General features: G+C 43.6%; 2 protein-coding genes across 2 annotated transcripts in view; one reads left to right on the top strand and one right to left on the bottom strand.

Moving 5' to 3' along the window:
• LOC135903828 (L-asparaginase 1-like) overlaps window positions 1-12466 on the bottom strand; it is a 204692-nt gene that overhangs the window by 40501 nt on the left and 151725 nt on the right. The window lies entirely within an intron of this gene.
• On the top strand, window positions 1247-11014 carry LOC135903829 (tetraspanin-33-like). Its single transcript, XM_065434241.1, has 3 exons — window positions 1247-1519; window positions 7882-8156; window positions 10799-11014. The coding sequence occupies exons 1-3, from the start codon at window positions 1286-1288 to the stop codon at window positions 10938-10940; spliced, it is 651 nt and encodes a 216-aa protein (XP_065290313.1). The 5' UTR covers window positions 1247-1285; the 3' UTR covers window positions 10941-11014.

Below are 12466 nucleotides of genomic sequence, written 5' to 3'. Positions count from 1 at the left end.
GTCAATTAGCTACTTTATTTTTCGTGGCCATTTGTTTGCACTTTGTCTGAACTTAGTAGAATATTCTAAAACTTTCTTGGAACCTATTTTAGGAGTATGCTAATTTAGCGAGCAGACCAAACAGAGCAATTCAGCGAATTTAGGGAACCAATTTAAAAAGATACGCGCCACAAAGTAGGTGAAGCTTCCCAAAAAGCTATTCACATTAGAAATACAATAGCCAATGGGCAGAGCTGAAAAGACCCTCAACATCACTCAAGCGCCTGGAGGAAGGAACGGAGGAACACACAAGGAAGGTCGTCTTGCAGTCAGCCTTCGCAATGCGTTAGTTGGTTCCTTTAACAGGACAACTTCAGGTGCACGAAAAGGTTCGAGAACTCGCCTTATATGCTCCTTGTGCATCTATGTTTGATTGGCCGGTCAGTTGGGATGATTGGTACGATACCATGATAACAGGCCGTACAATATTTACAGGCACGGAAGATCAAAGATTTTCGCGCTGCCTTGTCACCATTGTGTTTAGTTCTGGTCGCTACACTGAAAACCCATATTGGTAAACGACGTCAATACATCGCCCCTGCGCCGCGTCGCTACGCATTCAAGGAATATGGTGAGGCCTGAAAGAGGTCAAGATGGTATCAATCAATCAATCAATCAATCAATCAATCAATCAATCAATCAATCAATCAATCAATCAATCAATCAATCAATCAATCAATCAATCAATCAATCAATCAATCAATCAATCAATCAATCAATCAATCAATCAATCAATCAATCAATTAGACATTATTACAGTTACAAAGGAAATGTAATACAGGAGGAAATTCGATAGTAAAAACTGTCGGTAATTCGTTGTCTTCATCAGGTTTCTGTCATTTTCTTGCAATATCCAGAACATGAGCTTGTGGAGTAGCCTCTCGGTGTTTTAATTTAAGGACATTTTAATACATTTGCTATGAAATGTATACAGGAGGAGGTCTCATAGTCAGACTGCAAGGGTGAGACCTCCTGTTAATACTTACAACAGGAAAATAAGGTATGTTATTACAGAAAACGGGAAGTTGGTGCTTACATGATTAAAGCAAGAGCCCAAATACGTGATAAATAATGAAACATAGGCATAAAAAAAACAAAGTGAGGTAAAATATATAAAAAGTCAGCGTTATATACACGTATTTCAAGAACGCGCGAAACTCAAATTTATAGAGAAACGAAGGTTTTGCGGCGCAGCGTTTCTTACACGCAAGAAAGAACAGCTGAAAACAGTGATTTCCGCTGCCACATGGTGCAGGCTTCGTTCAGCTGCTGCGGTATCACAACTGAGCGATACCACGATTGGGGTCACAACATCTATTTCAACTGCTCGCCGTCGAACCCGAGCACAGAGCGCTGCTCGGTTCCCGCCTCCTGCTGTCGGCCACTGGAAGGCGAGAACCTGAGCCTTGAAACTCGCCTGAAGCGCCGCTTCTGTGGTTCCGGAGTGCTCTCCATGACCGAACAGCAAGCCTGGCAAAAGGTGACCATCGAGCTTAATGACTGACTGGATGGCCGGCTTGTTGGCTGTATAGCACGCACGCACGCACGCACGCACGCACGCACGCACGCACGCACGCACGCACGCACGCACGCACGCACGCACGCACGCACGCACTGAGAACCATTCACGCAAAGTTACTCGCATCTAAAATAGGTCAAAAAGTCTCGGCGCCCATGTGATGGTGATTCATGGTGGTCACTGAGAAGAAAGGCACGGGCCATTCGGTCACAGGTCTTGGTAAGGCGCAGCCTTTTCGGCTTATGCGAAGCGCCATCAATCGGCACCCCCCTCAGCTTCAGATCCGCTGTGCTCATTTATTCGCACGCAGGAAGTTCAGCCCCCAAACTTGTTAAGTGGTGACTACAAGCAATTCTTATGAGCAATGCAGCAGGATTAGACTTTTACTTCGTATTCTTGACAAGGTATTTCTGGTGACCGAGATATAAAGATCAGTTTTACTCGATGAATAACTCCTTGTTTATCTGAAGGTTAGCACGAATTTTATTCACGTCAAAAGATTACTTACAATTACAGAATCCAAGCCGACAGGGGCTCAAGATATGCCACCTCAGTGGGAATTATGGGCCCGTTTAACCGTAGCTCATATAAAAAAGGCAAGAAGTGGAGCACATGCTAAGAGGAAACTTTCGCTAAGGCACTCCTATCTATATACATGGGAACAGATAAATCCGTTTTAGCAATCAATTCACAGATCTTGATGAAATTTGTTTCATATGAAATAAAAAGTTAAAATCTAGTAGTTGCAGAAGCAGATTTAGTTTTTAGCCTGTTTGTCATTTTAGAAAAATTCTTGAACATGGCATATTCGAAAAAGAACTCTCATAAAATGAACAACCCAACTCAGCAATAAGAAATGATACCACTATTCTGTAAACTAAAATTGTCAAGACATCTAAAGCGGAATAAATTTGTGTATTATACACCGATCTCAATTATACCACTATTTTGTGAGTACTTGTGCAGAACTTTTGTCCGCAGTGTAACATTTTAACGTGAACTGCAACTCAGATCTGAAGCTTGTTTGCTTTAAATGTTCTAGCAGATGGAGTTTACAGAGCTGTGATATATGTTCTTGAAGCGGAGTTACAAATCTGTAAACTTCACGCTTCATTTTTATGCGAAGCATATTACGAGGGCTCAACCCAGCTCCTCAGGCGCGGCGGTGACCATGAAATCACGTGACACCATGACGTCACGACAGAGGAGAAGTGGCTTTGGCTCAACGCTTGCAAGACGGGCTGGGTGGGAATCGAACCAGGGTCTCCGGAGTGTGGGACGGAGACGCTACCACGGAGCCACGAGTACAACGCTTCAAAGCGGTACAAAAGCGCCTCTAGTGAATGCGGTGTTGCCTTAGAAACGCGCTGTTTCTAAGGCGTGCGTCTCTTGCTCAGGCGCACATTTCGTTGCCGCGCCGAACGCTGCTTTGCTCGACGCTCACCGCGTCCAATGCGGGGCGCGTAGTCGCTGCCCTGTAGCCCATTGTCTTACACCCCTTGGCGGGTCGACGGGAACGCTGTCGCGTTCCACTCTTGAAGGCGAAGAAGTAATGCATGAGTTGTTTCTTCGTCTAGCCGAACCAAATATAGCCAAGCAACAGCAGTTCACCAGGCTAAACAGTGGTTCAACAACTAAAATAAAGGCTAGTATGCTTCGCATCCTGGGCTTAACCTTACCTAAGCCACAGCCATTTTTTTTATTAACGAATTTCGGTAACTTTTGTAGTAAACCTAGGTCATAAATATAAAGTGTGTTTCGTACAGTCGCTAGAATTTGACTTTGTTTCTCAAATGCAAGGAAATTCTTTTTAATCGGTCCAGCGGTTCTCTGATAAAAGCATTTCTAGGTTGTATATCTATTTGAATAGAAAAATTGGAGTTGGCCCCTGGCTAAACCTTCCTCTTAAAAAAATACTTAAAATTGAAATTGCATTAGGAAAGACTCGAGCCTAATAAAAAGCCTTAAGCACTCCATGCTCTCATTAGACAGAACAAAGCATCGGAAAACAATGCAAAAGAGGCAGGACACGTTCCTCAAGGACGAAATGAAAAAAGAAACAACGTAAGAACCGAGTCACTTGGGGTAAAAATATACAACACCTCGGCCATCCATAAAGGACGGACTAAGACACATCTGTGATTTGTGCATAAAACAAGTCTGGGATCTTCTTTTCATTTTTATTTTTGTCTCTATTTTTATGCTCCTCTTATTTTTTTCCTATGCAGTTAAACGTGGTTAGCATTCAACTCACATGAAATTCAGTTTTACAGAGATCCTGAGAGAACCAGCTATTTTGAGAAATTTGTAGCTGATATCTGCTCATTAGTGCGTAACTAAGCCTTTCTCTCGGAAAGCAATTGGAACGTCGATGCTTTCAGGATAACAAAATACGTGGACGCTCCGCTTATCTCCAGAAAAGCGTCGTTAATTCCGTTGATCACAACTGCTCCTTTCAGCTGTTTCTCGTTTCATCATCACAGCGCAATTTCATTGATCGAAAAGCAACTATCCTCTACAAAAGAAATTTCAATTAGGCTCCTTTAATGGTATGCTGGACCTGGTATATCACATGTATAACGCCGTTCAGAACTTTCTCGATATGTAGGCTCACCTGAACGTTCTCTTTTTCAATAAAACAAAACTTTAAATCATGAACATCAATCTAAGTACATCGGAAAGGAATAAATTTCTTCATAGACTATTCACTGCTTGGCAAATAGCGAACAATTAATACAAAGTTTTGAATTATAAAAAAAAACATATCGACTGCTCCTGGCAGGGTTTCGATTGGTATTGCAATTTCTTGAACAAGAAGAGTCGAATATACGAATTTTGCGATGTTCAAAAATGTTTTGTTAAGAAATGGACGCTCTAAATTAAATATATACTTGCTACCATGAGTACATTTTAACTTCAACACCGTGGCGGCTTGGGCTTGTCGGTACATACGCTACAGGGGAACGGTGCAAAAAGACGAAGGACAAAAAGGGGAAAGCCCACCAGCGCTGGTGTGTGTTCCCCTTCTTGTCTATCGCCTTTCGTGCTGCTCTCCTGCAGACATTTTAACTTCTTTTAAATGAAATTAATCTTGTGAAAGAGGTGGTGCGTAAACATGGCGGTCATTACTTGTTTCCGGATCTGCAATCCCTTCCGGTGCATACAACACTCAAAAGCACAAGCCTTCGTGATTTGTATCTTCTACTCGAGGGAACAGTTTCTGAAGAGTGAATTTGGAGACCACCTGTAGGGTGCAGTGGATGCCGAGCAAAACGAGTGACCCGCAGAAAACTGTTCAGAGAGCCGAAACGTGCTTGCATGTTCCCTAGCCATGGCTACTAAAGAACCTTTTGTGGTGTACCACGTGAGTTAAAGAATATTTAGATAGCTGCCCAAAGGTAAAGTTTCGTCTTAAAGCTGCTGGGCGATGCCTAATCTCAGAGGTCATGCCGAACAGTAGCCCGTTTTTAGTTACGTGTCTATTTCGGCAAGTGGCAATGGCGACGTTGTTTTCAGCTTCGGTATGAAAAATGCGTACTTTTGTGAGCATCTTTGTCACAAAGAAATTGCAGTCACTGACTAAGTCAAGATGAAAATAGTACAGAGACGTTTCAGGATGCGTACGGGTTCCTTGGTGACACTAATAGCGGGCAAGAGCCGCAAGTCGTTTTTATGCCAAAATGGGCGGTAGAGGACGGGTGTAATTGGCAGGCAGATTTCCATCAGTCTTGTTGACACCGTTGCCCGTAGTTTGAATAAATAAAGATTCTAACAAGAGTCGTATCATCGCATTCTTTTCCTTAGCTATTATAGCAGCGTTTTTCCAAACGATGCGGTGACTGCGATTATCGGCGTGTTCGGCCAGGGCGTTCGAGGCCTTTTTTATTGTAGGAGACGTCCCTTCGGTGCTCTTTTAATCTTCTCGTGCATTTGCCGGTTTCACCGATGTAACTGCAGCTGCAATCTACGCATGGTACCTTGTAGATGACACCGGGGTAATTCTTGCTTTCAAGCCGATCCTTTACGTTAACAAGCGGATTTCACGGCTTGTTGGATGGTATGTGTGCTATTCTAAGATCTTCTCTTGAGAATACGCGGCAAAGAGCGTCGCTGACGCCAGTCACATTTAGGACGCCAGCGCGTTTCATGAACGACTTGCCTTGAAGACGGCTTGGGATGGAGGACACGAGCTTCCATATCGTTAAGAAACTTCTTGGGGTACCCGTTTCTGGATAATTCGTGACGAATTGTCTTCAGCTCGTTCTGCATTTCGTCGTCACTTGAGCAGATGCATGTGGCCTGCGAGTTCATGGCGTGCGCTTTTCACCTGCCGAGAAACAAGCCATCGAGGGCCTTCGGAACAATACATCCTTTGCCATCCTTCCGGCTGATAAGGGTAACGCCATCGTGTTGCTCAACTGAAGTGGCTACAATGCGAAAATAAAGGATTTGCTCTCAGACGAGGATACGTATACGTCGCGATACGTAGCCTGCAAACAAAACTGCAAAAGCTCTTTTCCAAGGTTTTTAAATTTTTACCATGGCAGCAAAAGTATCTCTACCGTCGCCTCTTGCGTACTAACGGGTCCGCACCTGCAATATACGGATTACCAAAAGTTCACAAGCCAAGAGTTTTACGACCTATTGTCGACTCCACAAAGTCACCGCTGCACCGGTTGTCAGGATACCTACACCAAGTGTTGGGCTAGCTCGCCGGCAAAACAACGAAGCGCATTTCGAATTCTTCAGCCTTCGTGGGGAAAGTACGTGACATTTCCCTGGATGAAAACGACGTTATGGTCTCGTTTGACTTGAAGTCGCTCTTCACTTCAGTGCCTGTTGACCTGGCCGTATCTACCTGCAGAAATGTCCTGCTGGTTGACGAGACGCTCGCCGAGCGCATCCCTCTGGAAATACAGGGCATTCGCGAGCTTTTAGACTTTTGTATGAGCAACGCTTAATTCATATACGACAAACAGTTTTACAGAGAGATCAACGAAACTGCCATGTGTGCTTCCATTTCCGCTACTACACCGCCAACTTGGTCATGGAGGTCACTGAACAGAAGGCCCTCGCTGACTTTGCTCCCGCACCAAAGGTTTTCATCCGCTACGTAGAAAACTGCTTCTGCATAGTGCGGAGGCAGGACGCTTGACGCCTCCTGCGTCTTCTCAACTCATCAGAAGCAGCCATACAATTTACTACAAAATACGAGTGTGACAATAGCCTACCCTTCCTTGACGTCCTCATGCGGCGAAGTGGAACCAGACTCATTTGGTGTGCATAGGATGGCGGCTCATACCGGCCGGTACTTAATCTGCAATTCATGTCACCACCCGGCTTGCCACAAGCAATCCGTCGTCTCATCTCTCGTGACGCGAGCCACACGCATCTGCTCAAGTGACGACGAAATGAAGAACGAGCTGAAGACAATTCGTCACGAATTATCCAGAAACGGGTACCCCAAGAAGTTTCTTAACAATATGGAAGATCGTGTCCTCCATCCCAAGCCGTCTCAAGGCAAGTCGTTCACGAAACGCGCTGGCGTCCCATATGTACCTGGCGTCAGCGACGCTCTTAGCCACGTATTCTCAAGATACGATCTTAGAATAGCGCACATGCCATCCAACAAACTGAGAAGTCATCTTGTTAACGTGAGGGATCGGCTTGAAGGAAATAATTGCCCCCGTGTCATCTACAAGGTACCATGCGCAGATTGCAGCTGTAGTTAATGGGCTAAACCGGCAAATTCGCGAGAAGATTAAAATAGCACCTAAGGGACGTCTCCAAGAAGAAAAAAACCTCGAACGCCCTTGCCGAACACGCCGATAATCGCAGTCACGAACCACATCGATTGGGAAAACGCTGCAATAATAGCTAAGGAAAACAATATGACGGCGCGACTCTTGTTAGAATCTTTATTTATTCAAACTACGGACAACAGTGTCAACAAGACTGACGGAAATCTGCCTGCCTACTACACCCGTTCTCTACCTCACATTTCAGCATAAAAACGACTTGCGGCTCTTGCCCGCTTTTTGTGTGATCAAGCAACCCGTACGGGTCCCGAAACATCTCTATGTTATTTTCAGCTGACATGGTCAGCGACCGCAATTTTCTTCATCATCATGTTACCTCACCAGACCAACTTTCGTCGAACTCTTGACTATATCTTTGTGACACATGCACTCGTGTTCCAAACGTAAGCCTTTGCAATGGAGGTTGCTCTATTCCGCCCCATTTTTCTACGCGACCCAGCACTTTTGTCGCATTTGGCCTTTAGGCTTTTATGCCAATGCAGATGCCTTCTCCAATTGGCGCAGATCCACACGCGCAGTTGCGTAGATGCTTACGTGTCGTTCATGCGCGCCAACGCACTCATCATGATCGGCATCGGCTTCGTCGCTTACGTGGTGCTCACCGTGCTGAGCAGCATGGCGAACACGGTCCACGACGAGGTCGTCTCGCTGACGCGCCTCTACGACAAGTACTACCACAGGATGGCGAAGGGCGCGCGTAAGTCCCTGGCACAGCGGGAAGCGCTGCAACAAGTACGCGCAGCCAGGGACCACCTTATCAAGAAGAAGTCGAAGCCGGGGTGAGTTGGACAGGCCGGGCGCGGCAGTCTTTTGACCACAGTGTTTCCTACTGAAATCGCTAGAGGAAACGTTCATATATATCACGGAAATTATGTTTTGTACATGGATTTGTTCGATCTTCGTGCTTGATTGCGTTTTGAGATGTTCTTTTGACTTTGCTTACTATGCTTTATCTGCCTACGTTAGCCTGAAGTTCGAAGCAATTCCACTTGTCTAAATGCCGAAGGCCACAAGACTGCCCACGTGCATAATCACTGTGAAGTTAGGCATTTACAATATTACAACAATATTACGCAATGCTTTGTTGAAAATGATCAGTCTGCAAAGTCACAAGAGCGTTTGGAGCCGTAAGGATGAAATTTAGGCTAATTCCGTGTGCTTATCGATCGTTCCCATGCTGGATGAAGTGACCTCCTTGTAGCTCCCGTAGACAATAGGGCCACAGTTCTCTCAGATATTTTTTGTGAGAAACTGTGTGTTTTCAGTGAACGTGCCTGAAAACTACAATTTCTATCTCTAACAGAGTTTTCTACAATTTGGCAGGCTTCTTAGGGGAAACACGTTGGTCCTTCCATTTTTGTTGATTGATGTTCATTAGTGTCGTGCGCCACCCAGTCAATTTAGTTTTTTCTGCAACAGTTGTGTTTCAGGCTCATAGCTAGTTTATTTTGTCGAGCAATGTCGAGCGTATAATTCGATGAAGACACTTTAGCACGCGCTTACCACTAAGTACATGCGGACATCTTTGTAGTAGTTCTGGCAATGGCTTGGCTAAAACGTATTTTCCCTTGTACTATCAAACATTGAACTTGTCTCGCTAGTGTTACGTTTTTGTAATAATACTACTCATTCTTGTAGAGCGAGTTTTGTAACGAAAGAATTCCCTTAAAGAAACTTGAAAGTAACATGGGCATTCGAAGCTACAAGCACTAAAGGGGTTATAAATAAATATGCTGCCTGCCATTACTATGCTGGCTTGACCTCCACATTTGACGCGCACCGAGAGACACTAGCGCGAAAGTTCATTTCATGACTTTATTATGAAAATTCATGAGTTGACATATGAAGACATCGGTTCACCTCAGCAAGGCCAACAAGGGCTATTACCAGTCTTGAAATGAACCCATGCACTCCTTTGGCTAATTGCTTTCGCAGAGAAGTCGGAAAATAATTTTTCTTTGCGTGGTGCTCTCGCTACGCCTGATGTGGAGTATCCGAAGCCATGACAAAGCGAGATTAATAATAAGGGGGGTACGGGGGTAAGGGGGAGGGTACGGAGCTTACAGGAAGGGCCGGAACTTACTTAATTTCCCAATAAGGCAAATGGGAAAGCCAGTGACTTAAGCATGGCTTGCTCAAAACCAAAAAATGGCACTGTGGCCAAGCTATTCTTACTGGTTTCTTCTTGAATCGTTTTCTAATGATGGGTGAGCTGGTGACTCTCGCTGAGCTTTATTATACTGTAAATTATATGTATATATATATATTATATATATATTATTTTATATTATATGTTAAATATAAACATGGCCCCTCAGTTCTCTTATATATATATATATATATATATATATATATATATATATATATATATATATATATATATATATATATATATATATAGTCATATAGTCATATAATGAGAAGCCAACAAACACTGACACCAAGTACAACATAGGGGAAATTGCATATTAAGTTCATGCAATTTCCCCTATGTTGTACTTGGTGTCAGTGTTTGTTGGCTTCTCATTATATGACTAATAATTATCGGGTCCCTCGGTTAACCCCCTTTTCTTCTCGTTTATATATATATATATATATATATATATATATATATATATATATATATATATATATATATATATAAATAAGAGAACTGAGGGGCCATGCTTATATTTAACAAGAAAATAGTGCTTCACAGTATTTTCTTGCAGCAGTAAGTCTTCGTGAAACACATGAGTATATTGAAGCATTCTTACACAATGCACCAGGCGAGATACATTAGGGGGCGGAACGGCACCCCAGAGAGCCCATGTAGCGAGTTAACACATAATGCTGTAGAACGACATTGGCGGGCAAATGTAGCATTCTGAGACGATTGTAGCACCCTCTTGTTTGATTCTGGTATTATGTTATAGGGGGAACATCTAAGTAATGTCATTTATTTTAGGCACGATAGACGACGCCCTGATTGTAGGCAGACTTACTCTCTGCGTGCAACCAATGTTCCGTCGTATTGCACTCAAGTGATGTGAAAGTCTGCAGTAGTATTCATGAAAAAAAAAAACAGCTTATGGTATGGATGTATTTATAACCCATAGCCTCTCTCTAACTACATTGACCATAATGAGCGACAGATGGAATTAGTAGTGCTGACCGGGCGTGACGCATGAACTGATAGCAGGAAAGTTTGAAACAATTCTTTTAACCTTGCATAGTATAACTTCATCTATTGCTTAGCGTTCTGGCTCAATAGCCTGATTGCCTCATCTTTAGTAAAAGTAATAAATATAAAACGCAGAAAACTATGCACAGGACCGAAACGTGCTTGTAGGTTTACTAGCCATGGCTAATGATGAAGCTTTTGTGTTGTACCACGTGAGTTGAAGAATATTTAGTCGTTTCCTTTTCAACGAATGTGCAGGCGCCAGTATTCTGTCAGCCGGATGACGTCGAAAGCCAGCTGGCGTCCACCACCCGCTTACGACCATATGCTTGCCCGTCGAGAATCGCAGTACTACGGGGCGCCTGCAAAGAGCGGCCCTACTGCTGAAGCGGCTCTTTAATGAACCACAGTTTGCAATAATGCACCACTTACATTCGCTTTTGTGCAGATATATATGGAGTGTTCTAGCTTTGATGTTTTGAAAAGAATGACTTGACATTTGGACATGTTTTGACAGTGGAAGCCGAGGAAGGCTAGAAGCGTGGGGTGGGCCCTACGGTTGTTAAAACGCTTCCTAAACAATATCTTTGGTTTGACCAGTTTTTTGCTTATACAAGTGGAGCACTGGAGCATGTAGGTGACATACGTGCTGTGGAAAATAATGTCTACTTTTATTTTTAGGGAAAACTTGCGGGCGCCAGTAATAGTGGTCTGTGACCTTGCTAAGGCGTTTGTTGCAGCGGTGACAAGCAGCGCAGATAGAAGGCGGAGTTTTCGGAGATGTTAAGGCATTGTGCAGGTTATGTGAGCAGCGATAAACCACGCTGAAAATTTGAAGGCGGTCATCTTGAGCCAAATGTATGTTTTTTTTTCGTGGAAATTGGGGGTGAGATTGAGAACTGATGTTGAGTCTCTGCAGTTGGTGTTGTCTATCTTATTGAGGGCGTTCTAAATAATTTATGCCGGCTCTCTTTGTCCGGTTAGCTTAAATATGAGATAAATGCCATCACGAATCAATTCGCTATTGCTGCTACCCGCGCTGATGCCTTGAAATCGAATGGCCTGACTATATGAAATGCTGGTTTCGGAGTGTCTCGTATCCTTGATGCCAAAATGAAGGTACCAATGTCTATCGACTGGCTTCCTGTAAAATGTATTCATCAGTTTACCATTGCAGAGCGTTATAGGACTTCAATAATGTTTACATGGATGGCCGAGTAGGAGTGTGAGAACTATATGTTTGGGTAGACATCAGTACAATCATCGATGAAAGAATGAAGCTCTGTTCTGCTGTCAAGCCAGATTAGAAACTTACCCTTGCTGGTGTGCCAAAAAGTTTTTTGTAATACTCCCATAAAAGTATTTGCGTTGTTTACTAAAGGACCGATTAGGGGGCCAATAGAAGTATCGCTACCCTAAGCGTTATAGTACACGTTGAACTAAGTTATTCAATTGAAGAAATAAAATAAGGAGCGGTCCCAATATGGAATAATCAGCTGTTTTCTTCTACTCGGACCTAATTTATACCCGTGCAGGACAGCCCGGTTGCCAGAAGAGGTGAGAATGTTTCTTCAAAGCAAGTAAACATCACGTGTCTCCTGTAGAGACGCATGATGAATGTCCACAATGATGCTACTGTTTAAAAAGTGGTTCGTGTCGTTTATGTACGATGAAAACGTGGAAATAATAGAAGGTGTGAGTCTATCGAGGTAGCCGGGAGAGGTTCCATGTCGCCTTTGCTACTCCTACACTAATGGTTCACCATGATTGTTAGATTAGATTAGGGGTTTTCACGTGCCGAAACCAACCAGCATTGTTGCGTGTACATATTTTTTTGTGCGTAGACCAACCAGGCACTAGATTAAGTTAAATTAACGTACCCAATGCAGAGTCAGTGATGTTCCACGAGGCCTGCAAACATATATT

This window comes from Dermacentor albipictus, chromosome 4 (assembly GCF_038994185.2).
Source record: "Dermacentor albipictus isolate Rhodes 1998 colony chromosome 4, USDA_Dalb.pri_finalv2, whole genome shotgun sequence".
NCBI lineage: Eukaryota > Metazoa > Arthropoda > Arachnida > Ixodida > Ixodidae > Dermacentor > Dermacentor albipictus.
Note: the sequence above shows the minus strand (reverse complement) of the source record. Positions and strands in the feature narration are given on the sequence as shown.

Excerpts from the sequence above, each read along its gene's own strand:
- LOC135903829 (XM_065434241.1), top strand. The coding sequence starts at position 1,286 with ATGGTGCAGGCTTCGTTCAGCTGCTGCGGTATCACAACTGAGCGATAC. Across the intron at positions 1,520-7,881 it reads AACAGCAAGCCTGGCAAAAG|ATCCACACGCGCAGTTGCGT; the intron begins GTGACCATCGAG and ends CAATTGGCGCAG. Across the intron at positions 8,157-10,798 it reads AAGAAGAAGTCGAAGCCGGG|GCGCCAGTATTCTGTCAGCC; the intron begins GTGAGTTGGACA and ends ACGAATGTGCAG.